General features: G+C 48.2%; 1 protein-coding gene across 1 annotated transcript in view; it reads left to right on the top strand.

The window, feature by feature from the left end:
* The first annotated feature begins 1315 nt into the window (after positions 1-1315).
* Positions 1316-21882, top strand: part of CACNG4 (calcium voltage-gated channel auxiliary subunit gamma 4) — a 32486-nt gene continuing 11919 nt past the window's right edge. Inside the window, exon 1 of the mRNA XM_044274330.1 lies at positions 1316-1538. Coding sequence (XP_044130265.1) covers positions 1316-1538 — 223 coding nt within the window. The remainder of the gene's footprint in view (positions 1539-21882) is intronic.

Here is a 21882-nt window from a genome sequence, read left to right as displayed (position 1 = left end):
CTGTACCTCCAGACACAGCCTGCTCCCTGTACCTCCAGACACAGCCTGCTCCCTGTACCTCCAGACACTGCCTGCTCCCTGTACCTCCAGACACTGCCTGCTCCCTGTACCTCCAGATGCAGCCTACTCCTTGTACCTCCAGACGCAGCCTGCTCCCAGTACCTCCAGACACCCCTGCTCCCTGTACCTCCAGACACTGCCTGCTCCCTGTACCTCCAGATGCAGCCTGCTCCCAGTACCTCCAGACGCAGCCTGCTCCCAGTACCTCCAGACACTGCCTGCTCCCTATACCTCCAGACACTGCCTGCTCCCTGTACCTCCAGACACTGCCTGCTCCCTGTACCTCCAGATGCAGCCTACTCCTTGTACCTCCAGACGCAGCCTGCTCCCAGTACCTCCAGACACCCCTGCTCCCTGTACCTCCAGACACTGCCTGCTCCCTGTACCTCCAGATGCAGCCTGCTCCCAGTACCTCCAGACGCAGCCTGCTCCCAGTACCTCCAGACACTGCCTGCTCCCTGTACCTCCAGATGCAGCCTGCTCCCAGTACCTCCAGACGCAGCCTGCTCCCTGTACCTCCAGACACAGCCTGCTCCCAGTACCTCCAGACGCAGCCTGCCCCCTGTACCTCCAGACACCCCTTCTCCCTGTACCTCCAGACGCAGCCTGCTCCCAGTACCTCCAGACTCAGCCTGCTCCCTGTACCTCGAGACACCGCCTGCTCCCAGTACCTCCAGACACCGCCTGCTCCCAGTACCTCCAGACACCGCCTGCTCCCAGTACCTCCATATGCAGCCTGCTCCCTGAACCTCCAGACTCTGCCTGCTCCCTGTACATCAGTATAACCCCAATAAGATCTTTCCGTTCAGTACGTGTTTTTTGAGCAGTGAAGGGGTTAAGGAGGTTGTTGCTGTGGTTTAACCCCTTATTTGCCAGCTCCTCCCTCCTGCTATCATTACTCCCTTTCACCCCACTGCTCAGCAGTAGCACTCCTATCCTCCTGACCATGCATGGAGCTGCTCTGCAGCCATCGGATTGTTTTCCTCTCTGGTGGTCCCTGGGGGTCTTCTCAGTGCTCGCTGATTGGTGGAGGCTGCAGGGGGCGGGCCCCGGCTGGGAGGTGAGGAGTCCCAGCATCTTGATGACTTCTTCATTCCAGGAGGCTCCTAGGATGACAATGACAGGTTTCTACAAGTGCAGAAAGTGCTGACCCCCTCCCCCAGCAGAAGCGGTCCTCATGCCTCCCAGTCCTTTGTCTGTGCCGGTGCCTCACCCAGTCACCTCCTGTTGCTGCACTGATGAGGTATGAGGCACCATGGTCTGGTGTGATCGTGGTGTCCAGATGCTGCTGACCACCGTGGGGGCTTTTGCTGCCTTCAGCCTGATGACCATCGCCATCGGGACCGACTACTGGCTCTACTCCCGGGCTCACATCTGTAACGGGACCAACGTCAGCACCGAGGACCCCCAGAGCCAGCCCCGCAAGACCAAGGGGGACCTCACCCACTCCGGGCTCTGGAGGGTCTGCTGCATCGAGGGTAAGTGCTGCGGCTCCGGTGCAGTGTGTGTGTGTCGCTTTGTTGCCTGTTAACCGGCATCATCACTGAAACCTGGAGACTCTCCTCGGGTCCAGTGCTGGGGGCCCCACACCTAGGGGCCCCCGATCCTGGCACCAAATTCAGACTGATATCTGCAGTTGTCTCTGGGAGATGTGAAGACTTCTGCAAAGAAGCGGAAGGGAAAGTTGCACAGGTGATGATGGAGCTGATGAGGCGTGAGGCACGGGGAGGCACAGAGGACCAGACTGCTGCAGGTTGCTGTCCACACTGTGCTGCGTAACCGGGAGCACCGGAGCCATACACTGCACATGTGATACAGATCATACACTGCACAGGTCATACACTGCACTTGTCATACAGGTCATACACTGCACATGTAATACAGATCATACACTGCACATGTGATACAGGTCATACACTGCACAGGTCATACACTGCACATGTAATACAGATCATACACTGCACATGTGATACAGATCATACACTGCACATGTGATACAGGTCATACACTGCGCATGTGATACAGGTCATACACTGCACATGTGATACAGGTCATACACTGCACTTATCATACAGATCATACACTGCACAGGTCATACACTGCACATGTGATACAGGTCATACACTGCACTTGTGATACAGGTCATACACTGCACTTGTGATACAGGTCATACACTGCACATGTGATACAGATCATACACTGCACATGTGATACAGGTCATACACTGCACATGTGATACAGGTCATACACTGCACTTGTGATACAGGTCATACACTGCACTTGTGATACAGGTCATACACTGCACATGTCATACACTGCACATGTGATACAGGTCATACACTGCACATGTGATACAGATCATACACTGCACATGTGATACAGATCATACACTGCACATGTGATACAGGTCATACACTGCACATGTAATACAGATCATACACTGCACAGGTCATACACTGCACTTGTGATACAGGTCATACACTGCACATGTGATACAGGTCATACACTGCACATGTGATACAGGTCATACACTGCACATGTGATACAGGTCATACACTGCACTTGTGATACAGGTCATACACTGCACTTGTGATACAGGTCATACACTGCACATGTCATACACTGCACATGTGATACAGGTCATACACTGCACATGTGATACAGATCATACACTGCACATGTGATACAGATCATACACTGCACATGTGATACAGATCATACACTGCACATGTACTACATTTCATACACTACACATGTGATACAGGTCATACACTGCACATGTGATACAGGTCATACACTGCACATGTGATACAGATCATACACTGCACATGTGATACAGATCATACACTGCACATGTGATACAGATCATACACTGCGCATGTGATACAGGTCATACACTGCGCATGTGATACAGGTCATACACTGCGCATGTGATACAGGTCATACACTGCGCATGTGATACAGGTCATACACTGCGCATGTGATACAGATCATACACTGCACATGTGCTACATTTCATACACTACACATGTGATACAGGTCATACACTGCACATGTGATACAAATCATACACTGCACATGTGATACAGATCATACACTGCACATGTGATACAGATCATACACTGCACATGTGATACAGGTCATACACTGCACATGTGATACAGGTCATACACTGCACATGTGATACAGATCATACACTGCACATGTGATACAGGTCATACACTGCACATGTGATACAGGTCATACACTGCACATGTGATACAGGTCATACACTGCACATGTGATACAGATCATACACTGCACATGTGATACAGATCATACACTGCACATGTGATACAGATCATACACTGCGCATGTGATACAGGTCATACACTGCGCATGTGATACAGGTCATACACTGCGCATGTGATACAGGTCATACACTGCACATGTGATACAGATCATACACTGCACATGTGATACAGATCATACACTGCACATGTGATACAGATCATACACTGCACATGTGATACAGATCATACACTGCACATGTGATACAGGTCATACACTGCACATGTACTACATTTCATACACTACACATGTGATACAGGTCATACACTGCACATGTGATACAGATCATACACTGCACATGTGATACAGATCATGCACTGCACATGTGATACAGATCATACACTGCGCATGTGATGCAGGTCATACACTGCGCATGTGATACAGGTCATACACTGCACATGTGATACAGGTCATACACTGCACATGTGATACAGATCATACACTGCACATGTGATACAGATCATACACTGCACATGTACTACATTTCATACACTGCACATGTGATACAGGTCATACACTGCACATGTGATACAGATCATACACTGCACATGTGATACAGATCATACACTGCACATGTGATACAGATCATACACTGCGCATGTGATGCAGGTCATACACTGCGCATGTGATACAGGTCATACACTGCGCATGTGATACAGGTCATACACTGCGCATGTGATACAGGTCATACACTGCACATGTGATACAGGTCATACACTGCACATGTGATACAGATCATACACTGCACATGTGCTACATTTCATACACTACACATGTGATACAGGTCATACACTGCACATGTGATACAAATCATACACTGCACATGTGATACAGATCATACACTGCACATGTGATACAGGTCATACTCTGCACATGTCATACAGGTCATACACTGCACATGTCATACAGGTCATACACTGCACATGTCATACAGGTCATACACTGCACATGTCATACACTGCACATGTGATACAGGTCATACACTGCGCATGTGATACAGGTCATACACTGCACATGTGATACAGATCATACACTGCACATGTGATACAGGTCATACACTGCACATGTAATACAGATCATACACGGCACATGTGATACAGGTCATACACTGCGCATGTGATACAGGTCATACACTGCGCATGTGATACAGGTCATACACTGCGCATGTGATACAGGTCATACACTGCGCATGTCATACAGGTCATACACTGCGCATGTCATACAGGTCATACACTGCGCATGTCATACAGGTCATACACTGCGCATGTCATACAGGTCATACACTGCACATGTGATACAGGTCATACACTGCGCATGTCATACAGGTCATACACTGCGCATGTCATACAGGTCATACACTGTACATGTCATACACTGCACATGTGATACAGGTCATACACTGCACATGTGATACAGGTCATACACTGCACACATGAGACAGATCACATGTGATACATATAACATCCAGTTCACATGTGAGACATATAACATACAGTTCACATGTGAAAAATATAACTTTTTTTGCACACGTGAAACATATAACATACAGCATACATGTGAGACATATAACATACAGCATACATGTGAGACATATAACATACAGCATACATGTGAGACATATAATATACAGCATACATGTGAGACATATAATATACAGCATACATGTGAGACATATAACATACAGCATACATGTGAGACATATAACATACAGCATACATGTGAGACATATAATATACAGCATACATGTGAGACATATAATATACAGCATACATGTGAGACATATAACATACAGCATACATGTTAGACATATAATATACAGCATACATGTGAGACATATAACATACAGTGCATATGTGAGACATATAACATGTTATATGTCTCACATGTATGCTGTATGTTATATGTCTCACATGTATGCTGTATATTATATGTCTAACATGTATGCTGTATGTTATATGTCTCACATGTATGCTGTATATTATATGTCTCACATGTATGCTGTATATTATATGTCTCACATGTATGCTGTATGTTATATGTCTCACATGTATGCTGTATGTTATATGTCTCACATGTATGCTGTATATTATATGTCTCACATGTATGCTGTATATTATATGTCTCACATGTATGCCGTATGTTATATGTCTCACATGTGTGCTCTAACATACAGCATAGATGTGAGATATGTAACAGAGTGCACATGTGAGACATATAAAATACAGTGCACAATCGCCCCTCACCCATGTATTCTTACTTCTATAGACTGTGTCTACTCTCCTGTGCCCTGACATTAATGGGCTGAGGATGTTGGGGGAGTAGTTCATCCTCCTGGCAGCTAATGATGGGTCTGAGGCACAGAGTAATTACAGTTATTACACTCTACATTATAATGATCCCCTGGTGGTGGATGGGGGGGGGGGGTATTATATAACTAACCAACGTCCACCTACCCGAGAACATCCCTGACTAATACTGCACAGCATAACGCAGCGCTCCACTGCTGAAAGGGTTAAAACGTCTGAGGTAACGTGTAGTTTGCAGGCTGCAGAAGGGTTAATTGGCCTTTGAGATTCCCTTGCAAGTTGAGGTGGCTGCGCCCGCCCCTTAGGGAGGGGCTTAGATTGTCTGCTGCAGTCAGTAGGAGCCCCAGCAGTGAGGAGAGTGGAAGCAGAAAGCCCCTGGGGAAACCATTCAGCCAGCTTGTAAGATAGTCCACCTGAGGAGGAGCAGGACATAAAGGGGGCTTGGATGGGGAAGACTGCATTGTCTGTTCAGATAGTGAGTAGTCAGGAAGCCTTAGGCCTGTCTGCCAGAAACTGCAGGAACCTGTGTAAAATCTGCTGATAGAGACTCCTTCTGTGCTGAGCTCCACTACCAAGTGAACAGTTGTTAGCTGTGTGCACCAACACCTGCGCCCCCACAGTACGGCACTGCCGTGTCCAGCCTTCACTGGGGTCCTGCCTGGTACCCCAACATGCAGCAACACCAGGCAGGAGAACCCCAACCAACACCAGGCAGAAAAACTCCAACCAACACCAGACTGGAGAACTCCAACCAACACCAGACTGGAGAACTCCAACCAACACCAGACTGGAGAACTCCAACCAACACCAGACTGGAGAACTCCAACCAACACCAGACTGGAGAACTCCAACCAACACCAGACTGGAGAACTCCAACCAACACCAGACTGGAGAACTCCAACCAACACCAGACTGGAGAACTCCAACCAACACCAGACTGGAGAACTCCAACCAACACCAGACTGGAGAACTCCAACCAACACCAGACTGGAGAACTCCAACCAACACCAGACTGGAGAACTCCAACCAACACCAGACTGGAGAACTCCAACCAACACCAGGCAGAAGAACCCTACCAACACCAGGCAGAAGAACCCTACCAACACCAGGCAGGAAAACCCCAACCAACACGAGGCAGGAGAACCCCAACCAACACAGACAGGAGAATCCCAACCAACACCAGGCAGGAGAACCCCAGAAGCAGGATGTTCCCATCACTGCACGGCCCAGGAAGCGATATAGCGAGGACTGCCACTAGAAGTACCTCTACTCCCATCCTCTCTGCTCCCCTCCTGAGTCGTTGCAATTCTGAATGTGGATGATGAGATTCTTCACTTATGTCTCCCATCCCAATATCATATAAAAGTCCCATAATGAATTATCTAGTCACTGATCAGTGCGGACTACCACTGGAGGGGTCATACAACTGGTGTGGAATTAATTCATTTTAGTATGGAGGCTGTGGTAGAGGAATACAGTGGAGGCCAGGTTCAAAGTCTAAGGCTGGATGAGGTGAAGGCCAGGCTCACAGTCGGAAGAGGATGAGGTGGAGGCTGGGCTCACAATCTGAGATTTAAATGGACCATGCTGGTATAACCTGGGCACAGGGGTGCACCACCAATGAGGTCAGTTGAGGAGATCACCTCAGGCAACACTAGGTAGGGGCAAGAGAGGTATATGTACAGTTGGTATAAGTTATACATCTTCTTGTATATAGTGATATGGAGCACGCTGGTATAACCTGGGCATCTCCTGTATATAATTATATATGTACAGCTGATATAACCTGGGTATCTCCTGTATATAATTATATATGTACAGCTGGTATAAGTTATACATCTTCTTGTATATAGTGATATGGACCATGCTGGTATAACCTGGGCATCTCCTGTATATAATTATATATGTACAGCTGATATAACCTGGGTATCTCCTGTATATAATTATATATGTACAGCTGGTATAAGTTATACATCTTCTGTATACAGTGATATGGACCATGCTGGTATAACCTGGGTATCTCCTGTATATAATTATATATGTACAGCTGGTATAAGTTACACATCTTATTGTATATAGTGATATGGAGCATGCTGGTATAACCTGGGTATCTCCTGTATATAATTATATATGTACAGCTGGTATAACCTGGGTATCTCCTGTATATAATTATATATGTACAGCTGGTATAAGTTATACATCTTCTTGTATATAGTGATATGGACCATGCTGGTATAACCTGGGCATCTCCTGTATATAATTATATATGTACAGCTGGTATAAGTTATACATCTTCTTGTATACAGTGATATGGAGCATGCTGGTATAACCTGGGTATCTCCTGTATATAATTATATATGTACAGCTGGTATAACCTGGGTATCTCCTGTATATAATTATATATGTACAGCTGGTATAAGTTATACATCTTCTTGTATATAGTGATATGGAGCATGCTGGTATAACCTGGGTATCCCCTGTATATAATTATATATGTACAGCTGGTATAACCTGGGCATCTCCTGTATATAATTATATATGTACAGCTGGTATAAGTTATACATCTTCTTGTACATAGTGATATGGAGGATTCTGGTATAACCTGGGTATCTCCTGTATATAATTATATATGTACAGCTGGTATATGTTATACATCTTCTTGTATACAGTGATATGGAGCATGCTGGTATAACCTGGGTATCTCCTGTATATAATTATATATGTGCAGCTGGTATAAGTTATACATCTTCTTGTATATAGTGATATGGAGCATGCTGGTATAACCTGGGCATCTCCTGTATATAATTATATATGTACAGCTGGTATAACCTGGGTATCTCCTGTATATAATTATATATGTACAGCTGGTATAACCTGGACATCTCCTGTATATAATTATATATGTACAGCTGGTATAAGTTATACATCTACTTGTATATAGTGATATGGACCATGCTGGTATAACCTGGGCATCTTCTGTATATAATTATATATGTACAGCTGGTATAAGTTATACATCTACTTGTATATAGTGATATGGACCATGCTGGTATAACCTGGGTATCTCCTGTATATAATTATATATGTACAGCTGGTATAACCTGGGTATCTCCTGTATATAATTATATATGTACAGCTGGTATAAGTTATACATCTTCTTGTATATAGTGATATGGAGCATGCTGATATAACCTGGGTATCTCCTGTATATAATTATATATGTACAGCTGGTATAACCTGGGTATCTCCTGTATATAATTATATATGTACAGCTGGTATAACCTGGGTATCTCCTGTATATAATTATATATGTACAGCTGGTATAACCTGGGTATCTCCTGTATATAATTATATATGTACAGCTGGTATAAGTTATATATCTTCTTGTATATAGTGATATGGAGCATGCTGGTATAACCTGGGTATCTCCTGTATATAATTATATATGTACAGCTGGTATAAGTTATATATCTTCTTGTATATAGTGATATGGACCATGCTGGTATAACCTGGGTATCTCCTGTATATAATTATATATGTACAGCTGGTATAACCTGGGCATCTCCTGTATATAATTATATATGTACAGCTGGTATAAGTTATACATCTTCTTGTATATAGTGATATGGAGCATGCTGGTATAACCTGGGTATCTCCTGTATATAATTATATATGTACAGCTGGTATAAGTTATACATCTTCTTGTATATAGTGATATGGAGCATGCTGGTATAACCTGGGCATCTCCTGTATATAATTATATATGTACAGCTGGTATAACCTGGGTCTGTCTTTACTGCTGATCTAATACTCTGTTCCTCATTCATTAAGTGATACAGGAGAAGTGGTACTGTGCAGTGTATACATATACAGAATAAGAGCAGATACTGAGGATTACACCCAGTATACAGGACAGGAGAAGTGGTACTGTGCAGTGTATATATACAGAATAAGAGCAGATACTGAGGATTACACCCAGTATACAGGAGAAGTGGTACTGTGCAGTGTATATACAGAATAAGAGCAGATACTGAGGAACTCTTTTTAATTTTATACAAAAATACTAAAATTTTGCCATAAAATTTCCAAACAAGATATAAAAACAAGTATATACACTTACCCTACTGGCCCAGCTCCATGCATACTATCTCATTCATACCTACTAAAAAGAGAAAATGAAACCTAGCCTAACGTAAACATCCGATCCGGCTGAACCCCGACTATATACAAATTTATACAAATTGTTTCTAACAGAAAATAAATGACAAATTGTTACAATAAATAACCAACAATTGTATTTTTTACTTTTTTTATACATATTTTTTTTATATATACATTTTTTTTGTTTTTTTTGTGTATACACACACATATGAGAAAAACCTCCGCCTCTTGTCCCTCCATGAGGCCAGCCCTTCCTCCACCACCCACACCCAGCCCCTCACCTCATGTCCTCCTTTGTCCGCATAGTCCAGGGCTGGATGCAGGCCTCCCCACACGAAAAAAAATAAATGAACCCCCCCCCACCCTAACTACACCCCACTCTCCCTATCATACAATATATACATCTTATAACAACCATATCTATCTATACAAACCAATATTAAAATACACCCGAAGGCCCAAGTTCAGTCATTTGCAAACCTTTCTTCAAAAACTCATCTTAAATACAAAACAAAAACCTAATGTGAAAGCCTCAGCCCAACACCAGGAAAAGTGCTACTGAGGCTAAGGTACATCAAAGGTGAAGCCTCTCCAGAGGTAAGAGACCCCATCCGTACCCACCTTCTCGCACTCAAGAGAGCGAACCTTCGCCAGGTCACCTAGAATGTTCCTACACACCTCTTCCACAGGGAGGACTTTCTGCTGGGTTGAAACTAAACACCGTGCGTTCCATGTGAAGTACCTGACCACTATGCTAACTACAAAAGCTGTGCATGGGTCCCTTCTTCCCAAACCTTTGAATGCTCCATAAGCCCATTCCGCATAGGAGAGGTTGGCTAGCCTAGGCCAGCCAATGGATGCGCCCACCCGTTTGTATACCTCTGTATTAAAGGGACACTGAAGCAGGAAGTGCTCCATACTTTTCCAGTATGTCGCCACACTCCTCCCGGGGACAACCCCTTTCATCAGAGTTCCTATACCTCAAGTTGCCCCTTACATACAGCTTCCCGTGAAAGCAGCGCCAAGCCAAGTCCCAAAACTTCAAGGGGATCCTTGCCGAATTTAACAACTGTAAACCCCTGTCTAGATCCCGGCTTGGGCAATCCTTAAGGGCCAGGGGCTTTCGGAAGTGGGTCAACAAGACCCTCTCGTCAAGGGATCTCCTTGACTGGGTCTTGATTTCCCTCACTCCCAAACCCCACCGGCGGATCACCTTCAGAATCGGGGTGACATAAGCCGGAAGATATCCGTGAGGTGTATGCAAATCCTTCACTTGCCCTCCTGTCTCCCACTCCTGGAAGAAAGGCCGAAACCAACCCCTGCAAGAGACTACCCACGGAGGAGCCCTCTCTTTCCAGAGGTTTGCCAGGTTGATCTTAACAAAGGTGTTCACGAGGAACACCACTGGGTTGACCATACCCAACCCCCCTAATCTCCTCGTACGGTATGTCACCGCTCTCTTGACTAGGTTCAGCCTATTCCCCCATAACAGTTGAAAGAACAGACTGTAAACCCGAGTCCAGAGAGGTTCTGGCAAGACACATACACTGGCCAAATAGATAAGCAAAGGGAGAAGGTAAGTCTTGATCAGGTTCACCCTTTCCCTGAGGGTCAAAGACCAACCCTTCCACTGGTCAACCTTCTGAGCGGCGATCGTGAGCCTGCTGTCCCAATTTTGGGTGGGATAATCCCCATGGCCGAATTGAACGCCTAGGACTTTGGCTGACGACTGGGGCTCCGGGAGGGTTTCCGGGAGACCGAAAGATGGATCACCCCCTCCCAGCCAGAGACTCTCACACTTATCCCGGTTAATCACGGACCCGGAAACTTCCGAGTAGCGTTCTACCTCCGACATCACGTATTCCGCCTCCCCTCCCGAGGACACGAAAACAGTGACGTCATCGGCATACGCCACCACCCTCAGAGTGGCTTCCGGCTCCTCCAGACTCATCCTGACTCCCGCCAACGGTCCTCGATCAATCCTCCTAATAAAAGGATCAATCGCAAACACGTATAAGAGCGGGCTCAATGGACAACCCTGGCGGACTCCAGACCCGACCTCAAAAGGGCTGCCAGACCAACCGTTCACCAGAGGGAAACTCTCTGCCCCTTCATACAAGATCTTTAACCAATCGACAAACCCCCCCGGCAGGCCATATTTCAGAAGGACTGCCCAGAGGTACTCGTGGTCAACCCGATCAAAAGCCTTTGCCTGATCTAAAGCCAGCATGTACCCCTTCCAGTTACCCGCCCTACTCTGCTCCACTGCCTCTCGGACACCGAGCACAGCACTAAACGTGCTTCGGCCTGGAACTGAGCAATGTTGGGTCTCCGAAAGGAGCCGGGGCGCAAACTGCACCAACCGTTTAAACAGTATCTTGGCCAGGATCTTTCTGTCCGTATTGAGAAGCGCTATGGGACGCCAATTCTCAATACGGCTCGGATCTTTACCCTTTGATATAAGGATCAGAGCTGACCTCCTCATTGACTTCGGCAGAGCACCCGAGGAAAGGCACTCATTGAATACCTTAGTCAAGAGGGGAACCAAGGAGTCCTTAAAGGTCTTATAAAACTCGGATGTTAAGCCATCCGGGCCTGGCGACTTCTTTAGGGCAAGCCCTTCGATCGCCAGGCTGACTTCCTCTTCTCTGATTTCTTCTATCAAAACGCCAAGAGAGAGGTCTACTCTTGACTCAGGGATGGTTTCAGCCAGGAAAGCCGAAATCCTGTCCCGATTCAGATCCTTCTTCCTCAAGAGGCACGAGTAGAAGGACTTGACGATTTCCAAGATCCCTGATCTGGACCTATCCAGAGATCCCGTACCATCGACCAGTCCCGTCACCAACTTACTTTTCACTGACATCTTACAGTTTCTGTAAGGGTCGGGCGAGCGGTACTTCCCGAAATCCCTCTCAAAAACCAAAGATGTGTGTCTATCGTACTGGCACCTCTTAAGCAAAGATTTCACCCTGGAGATATCCTCTCGGCTACCTCCAGTCGAGACCGGTTGTTCGAGTTTCCTCCTCAGACCCTGATACAAGCGGTACCTGTCCAGGGACCTGAGGCTCGAGAGCTGGCGGAAGAATTTTGCCACCCGATCTTTGAATATCTCCCACCACTCAGACTTAGTGTCACAAAGATCCAGCAACTCTACCTGACTCTGAAGGAAGTCCTTAAAGGATTGTCTCACCTCTGCTTCCTCCAGGAGGGCCGAATTTAGCTTCCAATAGCCTCTTCCCATTTGGGGGGATTCTGCAACATTCAAAGAGAACATAATCATACAGTGATCAGAGAATTCCACCTCTAAAGGTGAAAAAGTAGTCTCCTCCTTTAAATAAAACCTGTCTATTCTAGACCTAATCTGACTACCTCTATAATAAGTGAAACCACCGTGACCTGGGGTGTGCCTAATGTGGACATCCACCAGGCGAGCCTCGCTAGCTATGCTATTCAGGGATACACTATCGTAAGCCAGCCGGTTTCTGGCGCCTCCCCGGTCTTGGGACCTTGTGACTGTATTAAAGTCCCCGCCAAAGACCACCTGCCGACTCGTAAAAAGGAAAGGTTTGATCCTCATAAAGAGACGCTTCCGATCCCACCTGGTTTGGGGACCATAGATGTTTATCAGGCGAAGCTCTTGACCCTTCATGAGGACATCTAAAATCAAACACCTCCCCATTTCTAACTCAATCACTCGTCGGCTTTCTACTGGTGCGGTAAAAAGAACCGCCACTCCGCTATACGGCTCAGCCGCAAGAGACCAATATGATGGACCACGCCTCCACTCCTTTTTTGCTTTATACACAGCCGCCAAATCTGGCAGCCTGGTCTCTTGCAAAAATAAAATGTCAGCTTCAACCCGGCTAAGAAAATCAAAGGCTGCATACCTAGCCGCATCCGATTTAATACTGGCGACATTAATGGTCGCCAGCGTCAACGGAGTGAGTGCCGCCATACAGAGTGATTAAGTTAGACGGCCTTCTTCCTTCCCTTCCCCTTCTTGTTCTTTTTCTTACCCCTCTTGGGGCTTCCCCCTAAGGTGGCACGATCTCTTTTGAGAGAGACAGTGGTGTCCATCTCATTAGTCACCACCGCCTCCCCCTTCGCACCACCCTTGTCATTCCCATTACCAGCGTCTGGACCCGCCCCACCTCCCGAGGACCTTGCATCCTCACCGGAGGGAGGCGCGGGCCCTTCCAGAGGCTCCTTCTCTTGCCCCTCCGGCTCCCCACCTTCAACCTCCTCCCCGGAAGAAGAGATCTCATCCAAGGTGAGGTACCGGTTGGAAAGATCCAGGGGAAGAGAGTCAGGATTAGAGAGGTCCAGGGGGGAGCTGGCTTTGCCTTCCACAGGCACTCTAGCCGGGCTAGATCTTTTTTTGATCAGACGTTTCCTTCTTGTTCTTTTAGACTCTGTCTCACTCTCCTCTGTTGCACTCTCGTAGCAAGAGGACAGAGTCACCTCGGAACGGTCTAGTCTCGTGAGTTCCTCATTCACCTCGATATCCCCCAGGGTCTCAGCTCTAGGAGAGGCATTCTCTTGGGAGGGCACAGGCATCACCCCAGGAGGGGGTTCCACCTGCCCCCTCTCCATTTGACGCCTCTCCCTCCGTCTCTGTTGGGACGGGCTTTCTTTTCTCTTCATCGACCCCACTGCCCTGTCGCCTTCGCCAGCACTCGCCTCGGCGGTGGGGGCCTCCCGGCTCGCCTCTGCGCGTGCACGAGCCACGTTGGCGACAGAGCGAGGGCAACGACTGAACGGGTGCCCTAGCTCACCACACAGGTTGCATCTAATCTGCCCACAAGATGCAGCTAGATGGCCTTCACCCCCGCACAACGCGCACCTCTGCACTCGGCAGCTGGCGCTGAAGTGCGAAGGGCTGCCGCACTTGTAACACAGCTTAGGCTGCCCCCTGTAGAACACCATGATCCTATCCCGACCAAGGAAAGCAGATGACGGTATGTGGGAAACCGACCCCCCTGAATGTTTCAACTTAATCTGAAACGTCCAGGCACCCGACCAGATGCCAAACTCATCCAGGTTCTTGCTAGGAAGACCCTGGACGTCCCCGTACCTGCTCAACCAGGTCAAGATGTCAACACAAGAAAGTGACTCGTTACGGGTCAGAACGGTCACTTTCTTGACCTCATTCTGGCGGGTTATCGCTTGCACAAAAAACCCCTGCCAGTCCGGCTGGTCTTTTGCCAGTTCATACCCAGACCAGAAAAGTTCAAGACCCTCTGGCCGGGCAAAACTGACATCAAACTCCCGGGTGCCATACGGATGTATCAGGGCAAAGATGTCACATGCCCTGATGCCCATCTGAAAGAGAAGCTCTGCCACCCTCTTCCTGGTAGGGCACGCTTCATTGCCTCTCCATTTCAGACAGACAACATTCCGTCTGGCTGACCCAGGGCCGGTTGTGGGTGAGGACCAGGTGGTCTCGCCCCCGCCTTGCTCTCGGAAGGCACGCAGGCCATGCCTGTCTATCCAGAAGGATAGATCCACCTGCTGCCCCCCTACTGTAATAGAATTCTCCCCTCTCCTAAGAGCGTCTAGAAGTTGCCGCTGCAAGTTACCGTCACCAGACATTGGTAATGGGGAGGACAATGGGGGCCGCCCCTCCCCCCCTGCGCCGGCGACCACACCAGCATAATTTCTGCCAGGCGTAACCGACGCAGGAGGGGCAGCCGGACGGGGCCCACCCCCAGACCTATCTACAGCAGGTGTCACTCCAGACCCCTCTGAAGGGGCTACATGAGCCGCACCGGCCACTTGTACAGTGGTCGGCCGACCTCCAACATTCACCCTTCTTCAGTGGCCACTACCGCACTCTCCCTTCCACCCACACTGCTGGGCCAGAGGGGACAGAGGTCAGTTTATTCGTTTTGTCCAGCATTTCCTTGCTGGACACATTTTTAAAAGTCTTTCCTGATTTTTCGGGCCGGCGGGCTGTAGAACCACTGGTCCCAGCCACGCCGGCCTTATCCACTTGACGGACAGTGCAGGAGGGAGGGGCGGTGCGCACCACACTCGCATCAGGACCGCCCCCTCCCTCTCTGCCTACAGACACAGTGCTTTGAGTTCCTTTGTGGATTTCAGAAGCCCCACCCCCTCCACCCCTGACCACTCCCACTGCGCCTCCACTCCCCGCCGCCACAACAATACCAGCGGAAGGGACTGAAGCGGAGCAGAGGAGACTGGAACCCCGGCAAGGACTTGGGCACACAACTTGGGAGGGGCGGAGGCAGCCACCTCGCATCCTCCCCCTGCAACTCCGGATCGGGACACCTCTGTGCCCACGGCCACACCCCCTCCACCCACAGCCACCCCCACCACCCCCGGCCCCCCGTCCCCCGCTGCCATGCCAAAACCGGCAGGGGGTACTGCAGGGCGCACGGGAGCGGCGAAGCAGACCGGGGCAGAGGACGCAGACCCCAGGACAGGGATCCTGGCAACGACCTCTGCAAGGGGGGCAGTGGCAGCTACATCGCCCCGCCGCACCTCCACCTGGCACCTGTCCAGTGCCCCAGCAGAGGCGGGCGGAGCCACCCGACCACCAACCATGCCCCCCTCGCCACTCGCCCCGGGAGCCTTCCTGTCTGGCCCCTCCTGCTTCTCCTCACCGCCCCTGTTACTGCAAACAGGGACGGCGTCCTGCGCCATCTTTACCACGTCTTTCTCCCCACTCCTACGCACCGGTCCCACAGCAGAGACCGGGCCAGGGAGGATGGTGGGGTTCGTGCCCTGAGCTGGCTTTTCAGCTGGCCCAGGGCACGCAGGGTGGGTCACATAGACATACCTCACCTCTGGCTTTGATGTCTTAGTCTTTCTCATCGGCTCTTCTTCCGGTAATTCATTTCCAAAACAAATGTTGTCACAAATTTTGGGGGACTCCAGGTGGCGTATCTCGGCCATAAGTTGCCCCCCAACTCCGCTGCTCTCACTGGCGTCTATTTCCTCATCGGAACTAGTGGGGGGCAGGCACACCTGCTCTGCGGTGATGCCAGTTTCCGCAGGTTGCCCCCCCATGTCCGACTCTTCCTCCTCACTAGAGGAGTCATCTTCTTGCTGTTTTTGGTTTCCAGCCATTTCATTAAACCTTTGATCATTCATGAGTTTTTCCTTAAAGGGGCCACTGTTCTCCAGAATGGCCCCCATTCTTTCCTGCAGCTCTTTAACAATCTCTTTTAAGCTTTTTATTTTCCTTGAGATCTCCGGCCTATTTTTCCTGGCCGCTTTGTCCACCTTCCCCCTCTCAAGCCTTAGTTGCTCCCTCACCTTCTTGAGGGTCCTATTCGCCTCCTCGAACTCCCGGAGGTAGGCCGCGATCCGGGAGCTGTAAACCGCGATTAGTTCCTGGGGCTTCATGTTGCCCCAGTCAGCCTCAACCGGAACCAGCCCATCCCCAGGAGCACTCCGCGTACCTCTTGGAGGGCTACTGTCCGCCCTCCTGGAACCGCCGGCGATGGACACGGCTTCACCTCCGGGGGCTGCAGGGGCCACTGCACCACGACTCCTGCTGGATCTTCTGACCCCCGGGGCGGAAGATGGAACTGAGGCCGGTAGCTCACCTCCCCTACCTCCCGCCGGCCTACCCCGGGAAGCAGGATCCTGGGTCTTGAGTCGCTTCATAGCCCAGGACCCCACCACCTCCCTGGGGAGAGAGAGGCAGGGCCTGGGCTGGGATAGATGGAAAAATCCCTGGAAGTCTGTCAGCAATTAGCAGGAGCTCCTCCACACACAACCACACCCGACCACTGGCTCCTGCACACTGAGGATTACACCCAGTATACAGGACAGGAGAAGTGGTACTGTGCAGTGTGTATATACAGAATAAGAGCAGATACTGAGGATTACACCCAGTATACAGGACAGGAGAAGTGGTACTGTGCAGTGTATATATACAGAATAAGGGCAGATACTGAGGATTACACCCAGTATACAGGACAGGAGAAGTGGTACTGTGCAGTGTATATATATACAGAATAAGAGCAGATACTGAGGATTACATCCAGTATACAGGACAGGAGAAGCGGTACTGTGCCGTGTCCATATATATATATATATATATATATATATACAGAATAAGAGCAGATACTGAGGATTACACCCAGTATACAGGAGAAGTGGTACTGTGCAGTGTGTGAATATATATATATATACAGAATAAGAGCAGATACTGAGGATTACACCCAGTATACAGGACAGGAGAAGTGGTACTGTGCCGTGTCCATATATACGGAGTAACAGCCGATACTGTGATATATGTCTAGTGAATATGGCGGTTTTCCTTTGTCTTCAGGGTGGTGTTAGGTGAGTGATGATGCAGCCTCTCAGTTCTTGGGACTTTTGTGTTGGGATGAACAATCATTGGAGCCGACAGCCGTAAACACGCCGCCCTGCGCTTGTATCTGTGATGTGGCATTTGGTTAGTAATCGGGGACAAGCATCCGCCAGCGGGAGATTACCCCCAGCTCTGTCCCTCTCATTCATTAGGAAGTCTCGTTATCCTGTCTCCCGGAGCTGTCCACTGAGTCACATCTGAGCCCCAGCGCTGGAGACACATGTCCGCCCTCAGCCCCGCTCCCTGACACCACGCCATGTTATTTCTCTCTATTAAACCTTATTTGTGTCAGCGTACAATCTCTTCCAACCTGCACCGCATTACCCTGACTCTGTTCGCACTTTTTCCTTTGAAGACAAGTCCTAGTTTTACACGACAGCCCAAGGTGTGAACGTTTTAGATGTTTTTAAAAATGCATTTACATCTCACTTCCAATATTGCAACTCTCGCTCCTGGAGACTGAACGGCAAAGTTCCACTACAGAGGAGAAACAGGGGTGACAACCTGGAGTTCAGAGACAGGGCAAACGTTTTGTATGGTGGCCTGTTAACATCGACAGTTATAGCAGTTCTTTACTGTCATCTAGGTTGTAGAGAGATGTTTCATATGCAGGTAAATATGGGCCCTTGAACATGGGCCCCAGAAAATTTTATCCACAACCACTACCAAAAATTTTAAGAGAAAACATGAGCGGAACAAGAGAAATGCACAATCATATGGAACCCTTGTAGAAAAGGGGAAAAAGCATAGTGGTTTGGTCTTCTACTGTGGTGGATGAGCTGTCTACAGATAGGGTTGGTTTTTCGTCTATGGTTCTTGGATCTTCTGATGACTGGGTATTCTAATGAGATGGTTAGGTCTTCTACTAAAATGAGTGGGTCTACCATGGCTGGACGATATTCTCCTGAGATGTTTGAGTCTTCCATTGTAGTAGTGGAGTCTGCAAACAAGACAGTTGAGTTTTCTAACTTAAGTAGTAAGATGCTGAGATGGTTGAATGTTCATCTATTACGGTTAGCTTTTGGTCTGTATCTTGGTGTTTTTACTGTTATAGTTGTCCCCTAACAAAATGACTGAATCTTCTACCAAGAAGTTCTACTATTTAGATGGTTACGCCTTTTATTATGGCACGTTTAGCGCTTATGTCTTGGTCTATTTACTGTGGTAGTAGATTCTTCCAGCAAGATGTTTGGGTCATCTACCAAGATAGTTGGTTCATTTATTATGGCAGTTAGCTCTTATAACCCAATATATTAGTTTATCTATTGTTAGTTTATCTATTATTTTAGTTGGTCTTCTGTCTACATGGTTGGTTATTCTACTGTGTTGTCCACAGACTAAAACTATTGCAGTAAGGTCCTATACTCCTATGAGGTAGCCTCTGCCATGTCAGTTGGGTCTTCTATGGTGACAATTAGATCATCAGATGAATGGTAGATCTATTAACATGTTATCAGCCATTTCAGAGGAGAGGATGACTGTATGACAGGAGAATACAGTCCATTGCCCCCTGTTATCAGCCATTTCAGGGGGGAGGATGACTGTAGGACAGGAGAATACAGTCTATTGCCTCCTGTTATCAGCCATTTCAGGGGAGAGGATGACTGTAGGACAGGAGAATACAGTCTATTGCTCCCTGTTATCAGCCATTTCAGGGGAGAGGATGACTGTAGGACAGGAGAATACAGTCTATTGCCCCCTGTTATCAGCCATTTCAGGGGAGAGGATGACTGTAGGACAGGAGAATACAGTCTATTGCCCCCTGTTATCAGCCATTTCAGGGGAGAGGATGACTGTAGGACAGGAGAATACAGTCTATTGCCCCCTGTTATCAGCCATTTCAGGGGAGAGGATGACTGTAGGACAGGAAGAATACAGTCTATTGCCCCCTGTTATCAGCCATTTCAGGGAGAGGATGACTGTAGGCACAGGAGAATACAGTCTATTGCCCCTGTTATCAGCCATTTCAGGGGAGAGGATGACTGTAGGACAGGAGAATACAGTCTATTGCCCCTGTTATCAGCCATTTCAGGGGAGAGGATGACTGTAGGACAGGAGAATACAGTCTATTGCTCCCTGTTATCAGCCATTTCAGGGGAGAGGATGACTGTAGGACAGGAGAATACAGTCTATTGCCCCCTGTTATCAGCCATTCAGGGGAGAGGATGACTGTAGGACAGGAGAATACAGTCTATTGCTCCCTGTTATCAGCCATTTCAGGGGAGAGGATGACTGTAGGACAGGAGAATACAGTCTATTGCATCCTGTTATCAGCCATTTCAGGGGAGAGGATGACTGTAGGACAGGAGAATACAGTCTATTGCCCCTGTTATCAGCCATTTCAGGGGAGAGGATGACTGTAGGACAGGAGAATACAGTCTATTGCCTCCTGTTATCAGCCATTTCAGGGAGAGGATGACTGTAGGACAGGAGAATACAGTCTATTGCTCCCTGTTATCAGCCATTTCAGGGGAGAGGATGACTGTAGGACAGGAGAATACAGTCTATTGCCCCTGTTATCAGCCATTTCAGGGGAGAGGATGACTGTAGGACAGGAGAATACAGTCTATTGCCCCTGTTATCAGCCATTTCAGGGGAGAGGATGACTGTAGGACAGGAGAATACAGTCTATTGCCCCCTGTTATCAGCCATTTCAGGGGAGAGGATGACTGTAGGACAGGAGAATACAGTCTATTGCCCCCTGTTATCAGCCATTTCAGGGGAGAGGATGACTGTAGGACAGGAGAATACAGTCTATTGCCCCCTGTTATCAGCCATTTCAGGGGAGAGGATGACTGTAGGACAGGAGAATACAGTCTATTGCTCCCTGTTATCAGCCATTTCAGGGGAGAGGATGACTGTAGGACAGGAGAATACAGTCTATTGCTCCCTGTTATCAGCCATTTCAGGGGAGAGGATGACTGTAGGACAGGAGAATACAGTCTATTGCTCCTGTTATCAGCCATTTCAGGGGAGAGGATGACTGTAGGACAGGAGAATACAGTCTATTGCCCCCTGTTATCAGCCATTTCAGGGGAGAGGATGACTGTAGGACAGGAGAATACAGTCTATTGCTCCCTGTTATCAGCCATTTCAGGGGAGAGGATGACTGTAGGACAGGAGAATACAGTCTATTGCTCCCTGTTATCAGCCATTCAGGGAGAGGATGACTGTAGGACAGGAGATACAGTCTATTGCTCCCTGTTATCAGCCATTTCAGGGGAGAGGATGACTGTAGGACAGGAGAATACAGTCTATTGCTCCCTGTTATCAGCCATTTCAGGAGGAGAGGATGACTGTAGGACAGGAGAATACAGTCTATTGCTCCCTGTTATCAGCCATTTCAGGGGAGAGGATGACTGTAGGACAGGAGAATACAGTCTATTGCTCCCTGTTATCAGCCATTTCAGAGGAGAGGATGACTGTAGGACAGGAGAATACAGTCTATTGCTCCCTGTTATCAGCCATTTCAGGGAGAGGATGACTGTAGGACAGGAGAATACAGTCTATTGCTCCCTGTTATCAGCCATTTCAGGGGAGAGGATGACTGTAGGACAGGAGAATACAGTCTATTGCTCCCTGTTATCAGCCATTTTCAGGGGAGAGGATGACTGTAGGACAGGAGAATACAGTCTATTGCTCCCTGTTATCAGCCATTTCAGGGAGAGGATGACTGTA

The sequence above is a fragment of the Bufo gargarizans genome, unplaced genomic scaffold (genome assembly GCF_014858855.1).
Source record: "Bufo gargarizans isolate SCDJY-AF-19 unplaced genomic scaffold, ASM1485885v1 original_scaffold_1674_pilon, whole genome shotgun sequence".
Classification (NCBI taxonomy): domain Eukaryota; kingdom Metazoa; phylum Chordata; class Amphibia; order Anura; family Bufonidae; genus Bufo; species Bufo gargarizans.
Note: the sequence above shows the minus strand (reverse complement) of the source record. Positions and strands in the feature narration are given on the sequence as shown.